General features: G+C 50.0%; 1 protein-coding gene across 2 annotated transcripts in view; it reads left to right on the top strand.

The window, feature by feature from the left end:
* ADAMTS17 (ADAM metallopeptidase with thrombospondin type 1 motif 17) overlaps positions 1-17,409 on the top strand; it is a 290,517-nt gene that overhangs the window by 215,245 nt on the left and 57,863 nt on the right. For both annotated transcript variants that reach the window (XM_084773343.1, XM_084773344.1), the window contains 3 exons: positions 7,887-8,044; positions 12,156-12,315; positions 15,821-15,956. In XM_084773343.1, the coding sequence (XP_084629469.1) occupies positions 7,887-8,044; positions 12,156-12,315; positions 15,821-15,956 (454 nt within the window). The remainder of the gene's footprint in view (positions 1-7,886; positions 8,045-12,155; positions 12,316-15,820; positions 15,957-17,409) is intronic.

The raw sequence follows: 17,409 nt of genomic DNA on the forward strand, positions 1-17,409 counted from the left end.
TCGCCATTCTCCGTCAGCAAAGCTCAACCTGGTCCTTGAGCACCTGGAAGTAGGAGCATTGCCTTGAACTCTGTTGGAGTGTTGTTTCCATCGGCTTCAGGGGGGAAACACTCCTTTGGGTCTCTTGGTTCTGCAGGACAGAAATGCTGTCATCCATACCCTGTGGTCACCCTAAACCCCCTGGTCCTTGCTTGAGTTAAATTTCAAACTAGACATAGCTGGTCTCCTCTTGAGGGTTCCCTCTCTCAGCCTGTGCTGCAAGGTGTCTGAGGTGTGGGGCATAATTGCTAGGTATTTGAGGTAAATCAAAATTGCCCACAAAGCCATTCTATTTAAGCTATTCTACTTTAAGCCTTGATAGGAAAAGAAATATGTCTTTGACCGTGTTCCTGCTCTTTTAGATTATTCAAACGTATCCGCACCCTTCTTTGAAGTGCTCACAACTTGAGTTAGCTCTAATGGGACAGACACAAAACAAATCTCGGGCAGGTACGTGCTAATCAAGACCATGGTGCTGTTACACAGAGCCTCGGATAATGACGACGGTGCTGTCATAGAGCCTTTGGTAGCTGCTGTCCTCCCTGAGGAAGAGACATTCAGAGGCACACTGCACATCTGCCTCTGGAAGAGGCATGAGCACTGGCCCAGCCCAGCCTAGCACACTCCTCCCCAGCCTATGAACGCTTCCTAAAACGCCTGGTGCTGCTTTGGGCAGCATTCTCAGAGTAGCAGCCTCTTACTAAATTCCTAGAGATTCCCCACCACCACCATCACCACCACCCCACCCCCTTTCCACACAACTGAGGAAAATGGATCATCTTCTGTAATGCTGATTTCAGAAGTCTTGCCTCCCAATGTCGTCATCCTCCCCCCACCCTGACCCCTCCAAAACAAACAAACAAACAAACAAACAAAAAACTTATCGTGCCCAACTGGTGCTCTAGGAATGTTATTCTGCCAGGGAAACATGTTTCTGTTGCCCAGGCAGAGCACTGAGGCTCCACAAGACACCAAGGTCAGCTTTCACTCCAACCTTACAAAACTATGCACCCCCTTAGCCTAAGAGCTGGCCCAATTCTGAGTGCACCATGCCAGTTCTTTCATAGAGTACCAATGGGTGCTCAGCAGGTACCAATGGGGCTCCCAAGATGCCCCGGCACCCATCTCGCCTGACCCATCCCTGTGTGCCTGGGAGAAATAATGACACTTTCTCCATTTCTGTTCTTCCATGGAGTGTATGTGGCAGAGGGTCATGCCAGAATCAATCAATCCTCAGTATCTAAGCTCTAGAAAAACAAAGGAACCCCTCTCACACGAGCCCATGCGCATCAGGGGCTCGCTGTCACAGTTGGCCCCATCAGCGCTAATATGGCAGCCCAGAGGCCGCATATGAAGGGCGAGTAGTAACAGCCATGTTTGTGGTTCCCAGTCACTCCACAGTGTAATACTTTAGAGAGCTGACCCTCACACCCCGGTGTACCACAGAGCATCGCTATGCTGGATTCACAGATAGCAAGTAAAAACCCCAGGGAGCTTATTTGAATGTCCGGTTCCTCACTCCACCTGAATCCGTTGCAGTCTATAGCCTCTTAGACTTGCCACTGGACCTTAATCAGGACCAGAAGATGACTGGTGGAGATGACATTTCATTGTGGGCATTGCCAGCCCATGTCCCAAGAGGATTAGTTTAAATGCCTGACCAACTTGACTCCCCAGAAGCAGTGCCATGCCACCATGGGAGCTTGGAGCCAGCTTTCGTCCCCATGTCATAACCCCAAATTCATAATCCCAGTATTCTAGGCCCTGACACACAGACAGGAGCGAGGCTGAAGGTGGTCCGCACTTGCTCCTTATGTTTCTAGAGTCAGCTCCAACAGGCCGTGTTTCCACTCAGGGCTGGGTGCTTTGGAAGTCGACCCAGTTTAATTCTGAATTACTCTCACATTTGCTGGGAGCAGTTCCTGAAGAATTTCACCCCCGCCTACCTTCAGCCCACGCTGGCTGGCTTTCTGCTCAAAACCACCTGGAACAGGAAATGCCTCCGCAGTTTGTATCCGTGGCTAAGAACAGGGCTGGCCGAGCTCCTAGTGGAAAGAAGCTGACACGGTGCCAGGACTAGAAGTGGGTTGACTGTGGGTCAGCTCTTCCAGTTGACTCTGGAGTGGGAAGACTTGAAAAGAACCCACAGGCCTTCTTCACCCCTCTGAGCCAGGAGAGACCAAGTAGGCAGGGGGAGAGACTGCCTCCGCACGGCCAGCTCTGACAAGGAGTGCCCCTTGGTGCTCCATGGGACACTTGCTAACTGCTCTCACAGTGCCTAGAAGTCCCAAGATGGTGGGTGAATATCTACCTTGAGAAAGGTCCAAGCTGGAAATGGTGGGATGTTCCTGCATGTGACATTATATTCTGGGCTACCCAGAGGTCTTGTTCTGTCATAGTGGTCAAACAAAATGTGACTCACTTCCTGTGGCACCCTGCAAATGCCTCTCCTGCTATTGAAAGCATCTAAGCAAAATCCACAAAGCATGCACCCTTGGTTTTGGATCATGGTTTAAAACATGCAGCCTCTGGCCCAGGCAGAAGCATCTGGAAGAATCCACTGAGCAAACCAGAACCCCAGACCTTGCCGATGAGGTCAAGCCACTGGAGGGATCCCATTCTCTCTGCCGTTGACTGTCACTTGCCCGTAAATCAAAGCATGTATGATCATTTTGGTGATCCCGCTGAGGTCTCAAATCCTAGTGCGGAGAGCAGACTGGCCTGGACATGCTTACAGACTAAGGGTTCGATGCCTGGCAGGCCAACAGCTTTGTGAAGAAAATGGGCCTATCTTATACATCGACCTCAGGCCAAGCTCCCTTGCTGAGGAGCAAACCTCTCCCACAAACCCTGCTGGGGGAGGTGGGGGTCACAGGATGGAGGAGAACATCTGCTGCTGCAACCTAAGACATAAGAAGTGACGCCCCCCCCCCCAAGTCACTGAATCACACATGGAAGCTACCTGTTCCCTGTCAAAAATGATCTTGATGTCCCAACAGACCCTGAGACTGAAGTTTCACCCTTTGCAAAGGAATGTCAAGTGCTAAATTCTGATTTATTTATTTTTCTCCCTTACATGGAACACAGGAACTTAGAAATCATGTGTCTTGCTAGAGGACTCCCACCAGAGTCAAAAGCGTTAGTCCCCATGCCCCTGGAAGCTCTGGCTTCAAATTCTGTCTGAACTGAGTGACCATGAAAGAAAATAGGACACCGCTGTTCTGAGGACCCTCCTCAGATGAGCAGAGGGTCCTGCTGCTGGAGCCTCCGATGGCTCCACCTCCGTCCTACCCATCACGGCTGCTGCTGCTTCTACCCTGGCTTCCCTGGGACTGAGCAGCTTATGATAGTAGTCAGGCCCCACCCCATCCTTCCCATCTGCCAGACTCTGGGCATGGGCCAGGCCAGTGACTTTGAGTTCGTGATCCATTAAGTTATGCAAAGCATCTTACAAAAGGGGCCAGAGAGGTGTGCACACAAAACTGGGCGGTGGGGGGGGGGGGTGGAGAGGGGGACAGAGTCGCCTGTGCAGGAGGTGGCCATAGGATGGAAACAGTGGCCCAGGAGCATGTGCTAAGTCCGCGGCATGTCAGAGCTGTGGAGCCTGTGTTTGTAAACAGCTGAGACGACCCGAGGAACCCATCGGAGTAGTTTCTTTCCTTCGCTTGTCCTGCCCTTGCCACGACTAGTGTTCTTACAAGGTGGCCCCCTAAAGACACAGGGGACAACCAAATGCAGTCCTTAGTCACTGGGCTTCTGGGCTTCGGCTTCAGGTCCTATTGGATCTGGGAGTCTCAAGTGATATGACAGGAAACAGTGTCTGCTTCTCTCGGAGGCTCTTCCCCATGTCATAATAGATCATGCTTACATCTTTGGGTAATGCCTAGGAAAAAAAGGTACTCTGTCTAAGGTGAAAGGCGGCCAGCCAAACCCCAGAACTGGACAACGTCCAGTATGACTAGAGGGGGGAAGCATATTCTCAAGGGAAGCTGGGGGTGGGAGACAGGCAGTCCTTAAAAGTGGAGAAACAGACCAGACAGCAAGTATACTAGACAGTCAAGACAGCCACCTTGCAAGGAAAGCCAAGGCCCTGACATCTAGAGTCGCCACCCTAGCCTTGAGCTAGGAAGGAAGGCTGGTGGGTGAATGCAGCAGGCTACTGCATGTGGGAGTTGTTGCCTGTGGGAAAAGATAGCTGTCGCCTTCTGCTTGTTTCCTTGCCTTCCTGCCACAGGAGATCATCTTGACACTGTGGCCTCCGAGGGTCAGGAGTGAGGGCCCCATCTCCAGGTCTGCCACACACTCCCAGAAGCTTCTTTTCCAAGCTGCCATAGCTAAGTTCATAGGGTCTTTCTTCCAGGAAACTGTCTCCAGTTGCCTGCCTGTGTCACCCCCACTTACACACCCAAGGCATGAATGTGCGTCTATCACAGAGCGTCTGATGCTGTATCATGTCGCTCTGTCTCTCCTCCAGACTATGACTTCTCTGAGAACAGTAATGCCCTGTCTTTAGCCCCCTGCCAGCAATAGAGCTGAGACCAGCAGAGGCATCCTGCTGCCTCATAAGCATCCTCAACTCCTTCTTTGTTAGAAGACTCTGGCCCCTCATTTTTCTGTCCTGGAATCCCCACCCACCCACCCTTCCACCCCACCCTACCCCCTGCCAGCCCACACTGACTCCTCAACCCAAGTATATCTGAGCATGTGCAAGAAGTGGCTTCCCAAACCTCCAGTGAAGCCTCTGTCACCTTCACCTGAAGAGCATGTGCCAAGCGTGCGTGCGAGGCCTGGTCTCTCGGGTTCGGGTGTCATTGCCACAGCTTTATATTATAGCTGAGTGTCTCTTGGCAAGTTCTTTAATCTCCCCGTACTTCCATTTTTTTTTTCTTTTTCATTTGATACGTGAGAAAAATAATTCCCGGAGCTATTGGGAAGATTACTTAAGTAAGAGTGCATGAATTGGTGCTTCTTAAATATAGTGGTCTGCAGAGCTGATATCGGAAGAGGAAAACTGAGGGAGGCGGGGTCCCAGGATCTCATCTCCTTTTCAGTAGCCAGAAAACTTCAGTCACCACTGAATGTCTCCCACAAAATAGACCCTGTCCCAGGTAGCAGAGTGTTCTCTTCCCTAGCCTCTCCTTCGAGTCCAGGGACCCCCTAGTCCCTATGCACAGCCTCCCTGGGATGTGTTCCTCAGCATTATGTCACTATGTTGGACAGCACCCTGCATGTTCCCCTGAGGGCTGCACAGTCAAAATGTCCCGAACTTGTTTCCCCACTGCATTTGCTCAGAGCAGGGAGCTGAGGCCAGACCTGCTCTGTATCCTGTCTGAGCAGATCTGCATCTCAGGCTTCTGGCACAGCATGATGGACAGATTCAGGTTCCAGAGATGCCTCTGAGTCACCGTATCCAAAGCTGGTGGTCAGCGGGTTGCATAATTGCTAGTCTCAGCAGGTGGACAGTAGGAAATGGTCTCTGAATGTATTGACTGTGAACTGGGGGCCCCTGATGACGTGGAGAAGTCTGGGGTGCTAGAGCTCTGGTGGTGTACTGCAGGCTCGTGGGAGTTTCATTTTGGAGAATTCCTTTAAGACTTACTGTCTCCTCTAGTCACCCACCACCTACTAAATGCCAAAGTCGATCCTCTTGTTTGTTTTTTTATTCAGTGGTTTTTCTCTAAATAGCAATAATAACAAAAGCAAAGGGCATCAGAACCCTGCTTCAGAGCGTTCTCCTAAGCAAGAAGGCCATGGGACAGCCTGTGCCTCAGGAGGCAGCACGCATGCATGTCTTACCCCTCACCCCCCCGCCATAAGCTTTGCATCAGAGGTCTGAGTTAGAATGCGGGGCCTGGGACACCCACCCACCCCCCAGCTCAGCCCTTACCCCATCCTGGCAGCTGCAAAGCATTGTCACCACATCAGTGAGTAGCCAGGGTTGTCATGCATAACTGTGTAGCAGAGTAGCATCCTTTCCTAAAAGAACACCCGTTTTCCCAGTGTAGGGGCACTGGATCCTTGTGGGATATTGGAGTTACATTGTCCTTCCAAAGTCCCAGGGAGCTAACAGTAAACTGGATGGATGCTTGCACTTTTCTTCATGGCTCCGTAATGCTCCATTTCGTGTCTGTACTCTCCACTTGCTCTATCCATTCATCTATCAAGCAGCACCTGCCTGTTGTGAGAAGGGCTGTAGCCCATCTTTCGCTGTGCTGATGTCATTTCCTGTGGCTATTTACCAGAAGTGGCAAAGCTGGATCTATATTTTTTCCTATGAATCCCCCATAATAGCCATAGAAATGTATTCCTACCCACAAGGTGCATGGCTTTCCCCTTGTCCTGGCCACCATTTGCCTATTCTTGTTTTGTGCGTGAGCACATTCTGGCTAGGGTGAAAAGGTTTACATTTCCCTGATGACTTCTGATACTGAGGAGTTGGGATTGGAAGGACTTTGCGGGGCGGGGGGGGGGCAGTATTGATTTGTTTTTGTTTTTTAATATTTGTAAGCCATTTGCATCTCATTTTTAAAGAAATGTCAAGCTGGGCAGAATGTTAAGGCTAGCCTGGGCTACAATGTAGCCCTGTCTCAAAGGTGGGTAGGGGTGCTGGAAAAGTGGTGCATAGGTTTAAAGTACTTACTCCTCTTGTAGAAACCCTGGTTCAATTCCTAGGTCCTACACAGTGGCTAACAACCGGGTAACACTCCATTCCTGACAATCTGATGCTCTCTTCTGACCTCTGCAGGCACTGCCTACACTTAGTGCAGATGAATTCATGCAGAAACATGCACACATGTACAAGTTAATAGAAATTCAGAGGTAGCCGGGTGGTGGTGGCGCACGCCTTTAATCCCAGTACTCGGGAGGCAGAGGCAGGTGGATCTTTGTGAGTTCAAGGCCAGCCTGGTCTACAAAGCGAGTCTAGGACAGTCAAGGCTACACAAAGATACCCTGTCTCAAAAAAAAAAAAAAAAAAAAAAAAAAAAAAAACGGAAAAAAAAAGAAAGAAAGAAAACAAAAGAAATTAAGAGGCAAATGACGCATTGACGGTGCTGGGGATGTAGTTCAATTGGTACAGTGCTTGCCTGGCATGCAGGAAGCCCTGGGTTCAATCCCCAGCACTATATAAACTGGACACCTATAACCCCCAGTCCTAGGTGGGTAAAATCAGGAAGCCCAGGAGTTCAAAGTCACTCAGCCATATAGGGGGTTTGAGAAGAACTAGGCTATGGATGATGATGTTGATCGCTTAGCCACCTTTGCCCTATCCTTGGCTGCAAAGAGGATGGAACTGTGGGAGATTGCATGCTGTACAGTAAACTAGACTCCTTCACAGGTGGAATGTAGAATCGTGGTAATCAATATGTGTTGAATACACATATTCAACTCTCACAATAAAGCCCAAAATAGCAGAACTAATACTTGTTAGTTTTTTTTTTAATCTCAAATGAATGGGTGAGTTTTGCCAAAGCTCCAGGACACGTTTGTGGCCTTGGATATACCAGCATAGAACTCATTCACCAGGCAAGAAGCCATCTACTGCCATAGGATTGGACTGGGTCCTGGCATCTCCATGCTCTGACCTCTTCCCTGGTCCCCACTATGAGAGTCGGTAGTGAGACAGGAGGCTATGCTGGGAGGTGTTTCATCAGCCCTCACAGCTCTTTCTTCTGTGAACCAGGAGAAGGTTGCTTCCTGTCCTTGGTGTCCAGAGAATACAGTCCTCTCGCTGCAGGTGCCTGCATGGAGGCCTCAGACTCAGGCAGGACCGACCCCCTCCCCCCCCCAATTCCCTCGGAGGACAGGCTAGATGGCACCCGGTTTCCAGCGCTCAATTTCCTTTCTAGCTCTCAAAGACTCCAGTAAGAGATCCATCAACAGCGACTGGAAGATAGAACTCCCTGGAGAGTTCCAGATTGCAGGTACGACCGTCCGCTATGTGAGAAGAGGCCTGTGGGAGAAGTTTTCAGCCAAGGGACCCACCACAGTGCCGCTGCATCTGATGGTAAGTGCTCCCCTGCACCTTTGCTTAAGCTGGGGAGCTCAGGAGCTTTATTAGAGTCTTGTTCCCTAGGGTCTGGGTGGGAAGAGACGTCTCCGGGTCCTGAAAGTTTGCAAGCCTCCCCGCTACTGAGGCCATTCTCTCTTTTTAATTATCCTCGTTTATTCATTTATTTTGGGTGTACACATATGTGTGATGTGTTTATATGTTGTGTATATGCATAGCAAATGAACATGTTCTTGAGGGAAAGTGCATTCCGGTACACATTTGCTCACATGTCAGAGGTCAGCTGCCAATGTCTTTTCTTGGTTGCTGTCCACATTTATATTTTGAGACAGGGTCTCTCGCTCAGCCTGAAGCTCATCAATTTGGCTAGGCTAGCTGGCCAGTAAGCTGCATCCGCCCCCTTACCTCTGCCCTCACATACAGTTTTGGGATTACACACTCAGGATGCTATGCCTGGCATGGGTCTGGGGATCCGAACTCAGATCCCTGTGTTTCTGTAGCATGCACATCACTGAGTGAGCCATCTCCCCAGCCCTTCACCTCTGTCTTGGTCTTGTTCCTTCCATCTTGAGGTTCCTCCCCAGAATCTCCTCCTGACTCCTCACTGAGTGGCCTCACAGAGTGAGAAGCATCAAAAGAAGATGCTTCTAGGAAGGGAATAGCAGTCACATGCGGGGCAGCCAGGGAGGGACAGCTGGCACCATTGATCAGACGGCCATTGTCAATTAGGGTTTTTCCACTGTGGTGATAAAACACTATGACAAAAAATAGCTTGTTTGGCTTGCAGATCCATAGTTACAGTCCATCGAGCGGGAAGCCAAGGTAGGAGTCAAACCAAGTGGGAAGGGAATGAAGCCCTGGCCATGGGGGAGTGCTGCCTACTGTCTTGCTCCTCGAGGCTTGCTCAGCCTGCTTGTTTATAGCACCCGGGATGACCTGCGCTGTGATGATGCAACCCACACTGGACATCAATTACTACTTAGGAAAACTGGCCTACAAGCCTCATCTCTTACGGAGGCACGTTTTCCACTGAGGTTTCCTCCTCTCAAGGTCACATAAAACTAGGCAGCACAGTGCTGCCCCAAATCTGTTTGTGCGTCAGATGGCAGCACCCATAGCACTACATACACCATAGCTGAGGCGGACCTTCTGGAAGTGAACTGTGGAAGTGATGTGTGTTCTGGTACCACTCAGACTGGCCAAAGCTACTTACAGCCAGCGCTGGGGGATCAGGAAAAAAAATCCAATTCCATCTTCTGCGTCACTCCCCAGGTGGTCTTCAGAAACCTGTATACTTGGGCTAGCCAGGATGTCAGGGTTACATTATTTCCTGGGAGACTCCTTGCATGCTACTCAAACACCGTCTCAGCATCTAAGGCCTCCAGGGGAGGTTCTGCCAAGGTTTCCTTCCTGGGGTTCTGAGCAGTCTAATGGACTATTTACGGCAACACCCCACTGCGGATAATTTTGTGAGGGTGCTGGAGACTGAACCCGGGCCTTTGTGCATGCCTGTTAATACTCGTTGATTCTGATCCCCTGAAGAACAGGGTTTGTGGCAATGTGTAAGTACACATGGTTCAAAGTGCCTGCCAGTCTCGGAAGTTCGTTTCCTCCATGTATTTGGGCCCCTGGAGATGAGCTAACACTCAGAAGATTCTCTGGCCACCACCTGCTGTGGGTGTTGAGTGTGGCCTGATGAGGACGCTGACCCCAGTGTAGTTTCTGCTGAGCTGAAAGCCAGCCAGCTTCCCTGTGTGCCATAAACCTTTTTGGGACTCTGCCAATGATTCCACTGCAGATCATTTCTGCAAGTAGATCTCTGGGACCCCGGGACCTGTCTCAGAGCCATTTCTCCAGGATAAGACATTTCCCAAGCAACACCTTTGAAACAACCCCACCACCACCACCACCCACCCACACACACACAACTATTCTGAGTTCAAAGCAAAAGATTGAGAAGGCCCTGTGGTGCAGGGGGGGTGTTGGGGTGGGGGTGGGGGTGGAGTCAGCCCATGCAGAGACATCAGCGGTCAGTGCGTGGGCTTGCCTTCTCCAACAAGCACTGAAGTGTACGTAGGACCCCTTTTCACCAGCAGCTCTTACAACAGATGAGTCTTCAGCCCCGTGAAGCGTGTCCACAGCCTAGGAATGTTTGGACCGTAACAGAAGTCAGAGAATGTATCTCACAGCCAGCTGGATTTTCAGCCCTTATTTAAGACATAATTGTTTTTTCTTTTCTTGAAATGTCCTCTTTACTCTGCAGCACTTCAGGGTCCCCCACCCCCACCCCCTCTGCACAGCAAGCTCTGGTCTGCATGCTGGTGTGTGCACATTACTTTCCCATACGGGGTACCCACAGAGTCCTAGAGATCAGCATTTGAAACCAATTAGACACGTGCATACACTAATTATACATGGCTGTGAAATTGGTTTCATATGGAGCCTCCATTTTGCTAGTCTTATCCCCACAGTAAGTAATAAAGGGCTCTTGTAAAGACTACCTTGGTGCACTTAGTTTTGGGTTTTGTTTTGTTTGCTGTTTTTGTTGTTGTTTTGGTTTTTAGCAGGAGGCATTTCTCCAAGTACATGACTGCAGGTCTATTGGCTGGGGAAGTAAACATGAGTCTTCTTCTAGGGCCCCCCTACCCTCATCCTACAACTCAGTCTAGAAGGCCCAGGAAGCCTTGGGACAATTATCTCCTGTCATCTGACACTCCCATCCTGGTCTGCCAAGCCCAGGCAGGTGGGCTATGCACTCTGCCTTTAGCTCCTGCTCCCCTCCCCCCACCCTCTGCCTCGCCACCCCCACTTCTTCTGGATCTCTGGAGCTGGAAATGAACTTGCTAGCTGCTTAGCCCCAGGGACACTCACTGGTCTACAACCAGGTCCATCTTCCACAGAAAGGCTTGCTTGGCATCATTATGTCTGCAGCCAGGCAGGCACCTGGTGGTCCTGTCGTGATTTCCTCCTGGCAAAGCACAGGCCCTCCCATTCAGAACCCTCACTAGGATTTTGGGTGCATGGTCCCCAGGTTACAGTGTGGTAGCCTAGCTAGCTAGCTATCTGCACCTCCACCTACCCTTAGTGCTCAGCCATGAGCTAGGCCTCCGCGTTCCAACAGACATAGGCATCCTTCAGGCTTCCCAGCAAGTACCAAAATGCAGACATCCTTAGCATCCCCAAAGCAGGTTCCTCTGGGTTCCTCTGCCACAGGCTGTACCTTTCTCTTGACTCTAACTTAGCAATGAAGCAATGACTCCTGGGAAGGGGGGCGCCACCTGGAGGAGGACAGAGCTTATCTCCTTTAATGTTCCCATAGCTGTGAAAAGCACCATAACCAAAAGCAGCTTGGGGAGGAAAGGGGTTGTTCCGTGTTGCGTCCAGATCTATCACTGAGGGAACTCCAGCAAGTGAGGAACTGGGAGGCAGGAACCGAAGCAGAGGCCACAGAGGAACACTGCTTACTGGCTTGTGCCTCCATGGCTTGCTCAGCCTTCCTTCTCATAGCACCCAGAGACGGCACCCCCCATAGTGAGCTGGGCCCTCCCACAACACTCAGCAGTCAGGAAGATGCTACCACAGGGCTCGCTGACGGGCCATCCTGGTGCGGGCATTTTCTCTATTGAGGTTTCCTCTTCCCAAATGACTCCGGCTTCTGTCAAGTTGACATAAAGCAGCCAGCACAGTGAGTGCTTATGCTCAAAGGAATAGGTTAGCCCTTCCCTCAGATCTCTGTCTAGGAAGAAGCAGTGTTTGGGTCTTTGTCATCGGTAAGTGCAGCCTTGTGGGTGAGTTGGTGGGAATGTGGACTCCACTGCATGATGCAGAAAAATACCCCAAACAGCCATGCGGTTCATCACCCTCAACTTCCTCATGCAAATAGCTCTTCCGTGGAATAGAAAAGAACAGAACCCCAAACATCCACCAAGTCCCTGAGGGACCTGAAGCTGAGATAAAGGGACACCCCTAACTTGAATGTGCATTGACGTTCAAAAAAAGAGCAGGCGGGTAGAGAAGCAGCCACGGAGAGCTCAGATTACACACTCAGCAATCTGTGGGTGCCCACTCCGTCCCAGCAAGGCCTCCTTTTTTTCCCCCACGGCTCCAGGTGCTGTTATTTCATGACCAGAATTACGGAATTCACTACGAGTACACCGTCCCTGTAAACCAGAGCGCTGAGAATCAGAGCGAGCCCGCCAAGCCACAGGACGCTCTGTTCCTCTGGACACACAGCGGCTGGGAGGGGTGCAGCGTGCAGTGCGGAGGAGGTAAGGTGGGGGGGGGGGAGGCAGGGGTGCGGTTTTGTTGAAGAAATGCTGAGTTCAGGGCCCTCTGCACCAGTCAACACAGTGTGGAAACAGGAATGTGTAGTTCCATAGGAGCTTAAGCCCTGAAAATCTCAACAGAGCATGCAGCCAAGCCATCCTAACTCCCCCAAGTTTGTTAGCAGGCCCACGTTGCTCCTTGGCCTGGGGTTTGAACCTAGCAGTAGAGATTTGCCAATTGAGTAATGACGTGGTGTGTGTGTGTGTGTGTGTGTGTGTGTGTGTGTGTGTGTGTGTGTGTATGTATGTGTGTGTGTGTGTGTGTGTGTGTGTGTGTGTGTGTGTGTGTGTGTGTAATAATTGAAATAGACCTCCAACTTGGTGGAATGGCACCAGATGAAGGCCTCACCCATCCCCCAGGACACTGTCACCTTTGTCATAGTCACCCTCTCCAGGGTACAAAGAGAGGTAAGGGTCTTCTGGGCTGAGCAGGGCACACACCATGAGTGAGTCTCAAGCCCACACCTCTGCCCAACCTCAGCAGACAACTTGCCCCCTCTATCCACACCTGCACTTCCTCACCTCTGAACATGATGACTGCTCCGCCCGACTTCCACTCTGCAGACTGCAGGCGCGCCAAAGAGCCTGTTACATTACAAGGACCTATATTCGCAAAGGCGGTTTGTGTACTAGTGGGGCATTAGAAGGAGCATTGTAAGCTGCTCCTACAGGGAATCCCTCCTCATGCCAGCAACTCTCATGCAGCTCAGTGGGTCACTAAAACAGACATCGAAGTAGGAGGGGCTTCTCAGAAGAAGGGTTTCAGCAAGGGGTGAGGGTAAGAGAAAGTGAGGTGGGAATGAGCAAGAGTCAATACGTACACATAGGAAATTGTCAAAAGGCAAAGGAAAGAGGTGAAGGTTTAACAAGGTGCAGCAGGAAACTACTGCATTCAAGGGGGTGCAGTAAAGAAACTGCTGGTGGACCTGGAGAGATGGCTCAGTGGCTAAGAGCACTGGCTATTCTTCCAGAGGACCTGAGTTCAATTCCCAGCACTCACATGGCAGCTCACAACTCTGTAACTCCAGTTCCAGGGGATCTGACATTCTCACATAAGACATACATGCAGGCAAAACACCAAAGCACATGAAACAACATAAAGTAATTCAAAATAAATAAATAAAAGTCCAGGTGCATGCAGGTGGCACTCACCTATAATCCCAGTATTCTGGGAGGAAGAGGCAAGTGGATGTCTGTGAGTTCGAGGCCAGCCTGGTCTAAAAGTAAGTCCAGCACAGCCAAGGCTACATAGGGAAACCCTATCTAGAAAAGAAAAATGAAAAAGAAAAGAAAAGGAAGAGAAAGAAAGATAAACTGCTGGCATAACTGTTCCATGATATAGCAAAATTTTTGTAGATAAGAGAGAAGAGAGAGAGAGAGTTCCAAGGCATCTGGAAGAATCTAGAGCAGAGAGAGAGAGAGAGAGAGAGAGAGAGAGAGAGAGAGAGAGAGAGTGTTCCAAGGCATCTGGAAGAATCTAGAGCAGAGAGAGGGAGAGGGCGGGGGGAGAGAGAGAGAGAACGGAACAGTAAGTGTGAGAAAGAAGTAAGAGACCTCTCGGTCAGTGACATTTGTCACCTCAATAAAGTGCTCAGGAAGGTCATGAGAGATGACCCAAAGGATGCTGGGTAAAACTGCATTAGAACAGAGGATTTACCAGGACTCTGAATGCCTTCCCCGTAAGTGGGAAGCAAGCTACAACCCTAGTGTAGCCCCACACATGCCTGCTCTTGAGTGGCTTGACCGCTAAGATGTTGTCAGATATGCAGCTTGTACAGCACTGTTTACCAGTTAAGGGGCTTATCCCACTGTCCGGGGGAGAACAGAGCCATGATGTGATCAAGCCCTGCAGTGCCTTCCTATGCATCTCAGCCAACTGCTCACACTACATGCTTCATGTGTTTTCCCTCTGCAAGCTGTGGCAGTTGACACAGTTTCCAGGTGGCATCATCAGCCCCACCAGACTACAGCTTTTCCAGGAGATCTCTTGTCCTTTCCACCTCCCACTTTAGGGCCCCATGCCCATACCTCTAACTGTGACCTTCATCTACCTACTGTGGACAAATCTCAGTCCAGGGGAGCCATAGCAGGCTGTGCTGCACCGGGAGGATGGGGGGGGGGCTCTGAATTGCCACAGCCACTGCTGCCGTGGTGCAGTCCCTTTATGGCACCAATGCCTTCCAGCTCCCTGTAGTCGTCAGGTCTGCTGACAGCACTGAAAGCTATATTCAACAGCTCTTTACTTTCATACTAATGCACTGCTGCATTTGTGGGCCGTAGGCTAGTCAGTGTGGCTTAAGACTCCCCCCATTTTTGTTGTTGTTGTTTTGTTTTTCAAGACAGGGTTTCTCTACAGCCAGGTGTAGCCTTGGCTGACCTGGATTCACTCTGTAGACCAGGCTGGCCTCAAACTCACAGAGATCCACCTGCCTCTGCCTCCCAGAGTTCTAGAGATTACAGCCATGCGCCACCATGACCAGCTCCAAGGCTCCCCATTTTTTCAGTCATCCCTACATGACAAATTCCTCAGACAGCAAGCCCTACGAAGAATCCTGGGCCTAAATAGTTGTACTTGCCTCCCTGTCCGCCTTTTGTGGTCACTCTCTCCTCAAGCCAGTGACTCTAATACAGTGACATGAAATGCCAGCACTGACACATCCTAAAGCAGGGGGAGGTGAAGCGAGCTGATCCCCAGGGAAAGCTGAGTTATAAAACATGGTGGCCAACTGCTGACACTGCGGTCATAGGGACAAAGCCAAGCACCCAGACATCTGGTTCCAGAGGCCACCCTTCTGATTACTGCCACTTTGCCCCTGACGGCTGAAGCTACAGCTTCAGCCGTCAGATTGAGAACTCTCGTAGGGCATACTCAAAGGTTAATGAGTTAGCAAAGCTGCCCAAGAGCATATGACACTGAGGTATCAGCACCACTGGGCTAAGTGATGAACAAGTGCCGGCCACCTGGCAGAGCAAAGCGAGCCTGCATGCCCATCACACCAGCCACCTCACGCCTCTCAAGAAGCAGGCCTGTAACAAAGCGGTAACTAACCACTCTCTTGGTGAAGGCTGGTATACAGGTGTTTAATTGGGACCAGGTCTCCATACACTTCAAATCCCAAACACACAGATCAAAGACTGGCAATTTGTGGTGGAAATGAAAGCCCTAAATCAAAGTGTTGGCCTCAAAAGCTCCCAAGCTGTCCAAAGACACAGCTGACCTGATGTTCTGCTGCTTTCCCAGATTGTTCTGGAATCTTACCCTGCTCCATACTACTCTGCTATGATTTAAACAGCTCATCCCCAAACATACAGTTGTCCATCTTTGACAAGTGATGTGGCTCATTCACTGATCAGTAGTTGCACCCAAACACCCCTCCACAAGCATGAATAGATAGCTTTCTGGGTATGTGAAGCCTTAGCTTCTCTGCTCCCATGGTTTGCCTTCCAGGAGAACGGAGGACCGTCGTATCATGCACACGGATTGTTAACAAGACCACAACCCTGGTGAATGACAGTGACTGTCCCCAAGCAAGCCGCCCTGAGCCCCAGGTCCGAAGGTGCAACTCTCACCCATGCCAGTCCCGGTAAGTTGCTGTATTCTGTGACTTGGACCCACCAGCATGTTGAGTATCGACACCTCCAATGAGGGGATGGCAGGCAATACACAGTTAATACCACAGTCACATTCTGTTGGTGTGGCTAGTGTTTGTTTGTTTGTTTTGTCTTTTTCTTGCTCAAAAAAGTCATTGTTGCTTGACAGTGGGGAAACATTCTGAGAAGTAGCTATCAGGCAAAATAATGTTTACTACACAATAGGCCAACTGTAGATATGTGTTATAGTTTATTGTTCCTAGGATATGAATGAAATAGAACACTAATTTAAGCATAAAAATGATATAATCAGTAGGCACAGGATGGGTAGACAGGTGCTGCCCTAACACAAACTCCTTTGCAATGAACAATACTTTTACCCAGGAATGCATTCTAAAGTAGTAATAAGCATAGCATAGTAAGAACATGAACCAGCAAGTCAATCTCACTTACGATGGTGTCAGTAGTGTGTACTGCACTGTGCGTTGAGCCTGGGAAATGGCTCAGTGGAGAAAGTACAGTCAGGTGGACCTGAGTTGGGTCCTTAGCAGTTGTGTAAAAGATGGGGACGTCTGTATATGTCTGTAACCGCAGAGCTACAGGGATGTGTGGAAACAGGCGGATACCCAAACTCACTGGAAATAGTCTAGGCAATTGGTGAGCTCTAGGTTCGCCAAGAGACGCTCTCAAAATAAAATACAATAAAGTGATAGGGAGAGATGCCGATCGTTGACCTCTGACCTCCTCATGAGCATGCACAGGCAAGTTTGCCACATGCATATCTGCACACACTCGCCTATCCCAGCTCTCTCTAATAATAATAAATGTGACAGCACAGGAGGTTTGTTTCCATGCACTTTGCTGAAAACATGACGGATTGAACTGTGACGTGGTAGGGGTGATGGGAATTTATCAGCCCCATTGTAATCCCACGGTACCACTGCTGCCTGTATGGTGTGTTACTGACTGAAGCATCCCAAGATGGAGCTGTTCTGAACTTCTGTGTAAACCAGAACACTAATGGAAACATACTGTCCTAGCTGGAGGGCAGCTTACAGGTCATGACTGACAACAAGTCATAGGAAAAAAAAAAGTTGCCACGGCACACGCTTTGACTGGTGTCCACTAGCTTCCCTAAGTCACTTGTCTTGGAGGAAAAGGAAATAAGTGCTAGAATTTTAGTGTCTAAGAATAAATGTCCACAGGGGTTAACAGTGTCCTTGACCTGTTTCCCTGCGTGTCTGTTGTTTGGAAAACCATCTGAACCTCTCTCGCAGACCCAGCTGAAGCATGAAATGGCCATGCTGTCATGTGCCCTGCACTAAACTCTGGAGTTCCCTGCCAGGGTGAACCATGTGAAGTGTGCTCACCAGCTTCACATGTCCCTTTCTGGCTGCTTCAGTGGGAACCGAGCACGGCACACACTCGGTGGCTCTGACCCATTGT

This window comes from Acomys minous, assembly GCF_964271855.1.
Source record: "Acomys minous genome assembly, chromosome: 2".
Classification (NCBI taxonomy): Eukaryota; Metazoa; Chordata; class Mammalia; order Rodentia; family Muridae; genus Acomys; species Acomys minous.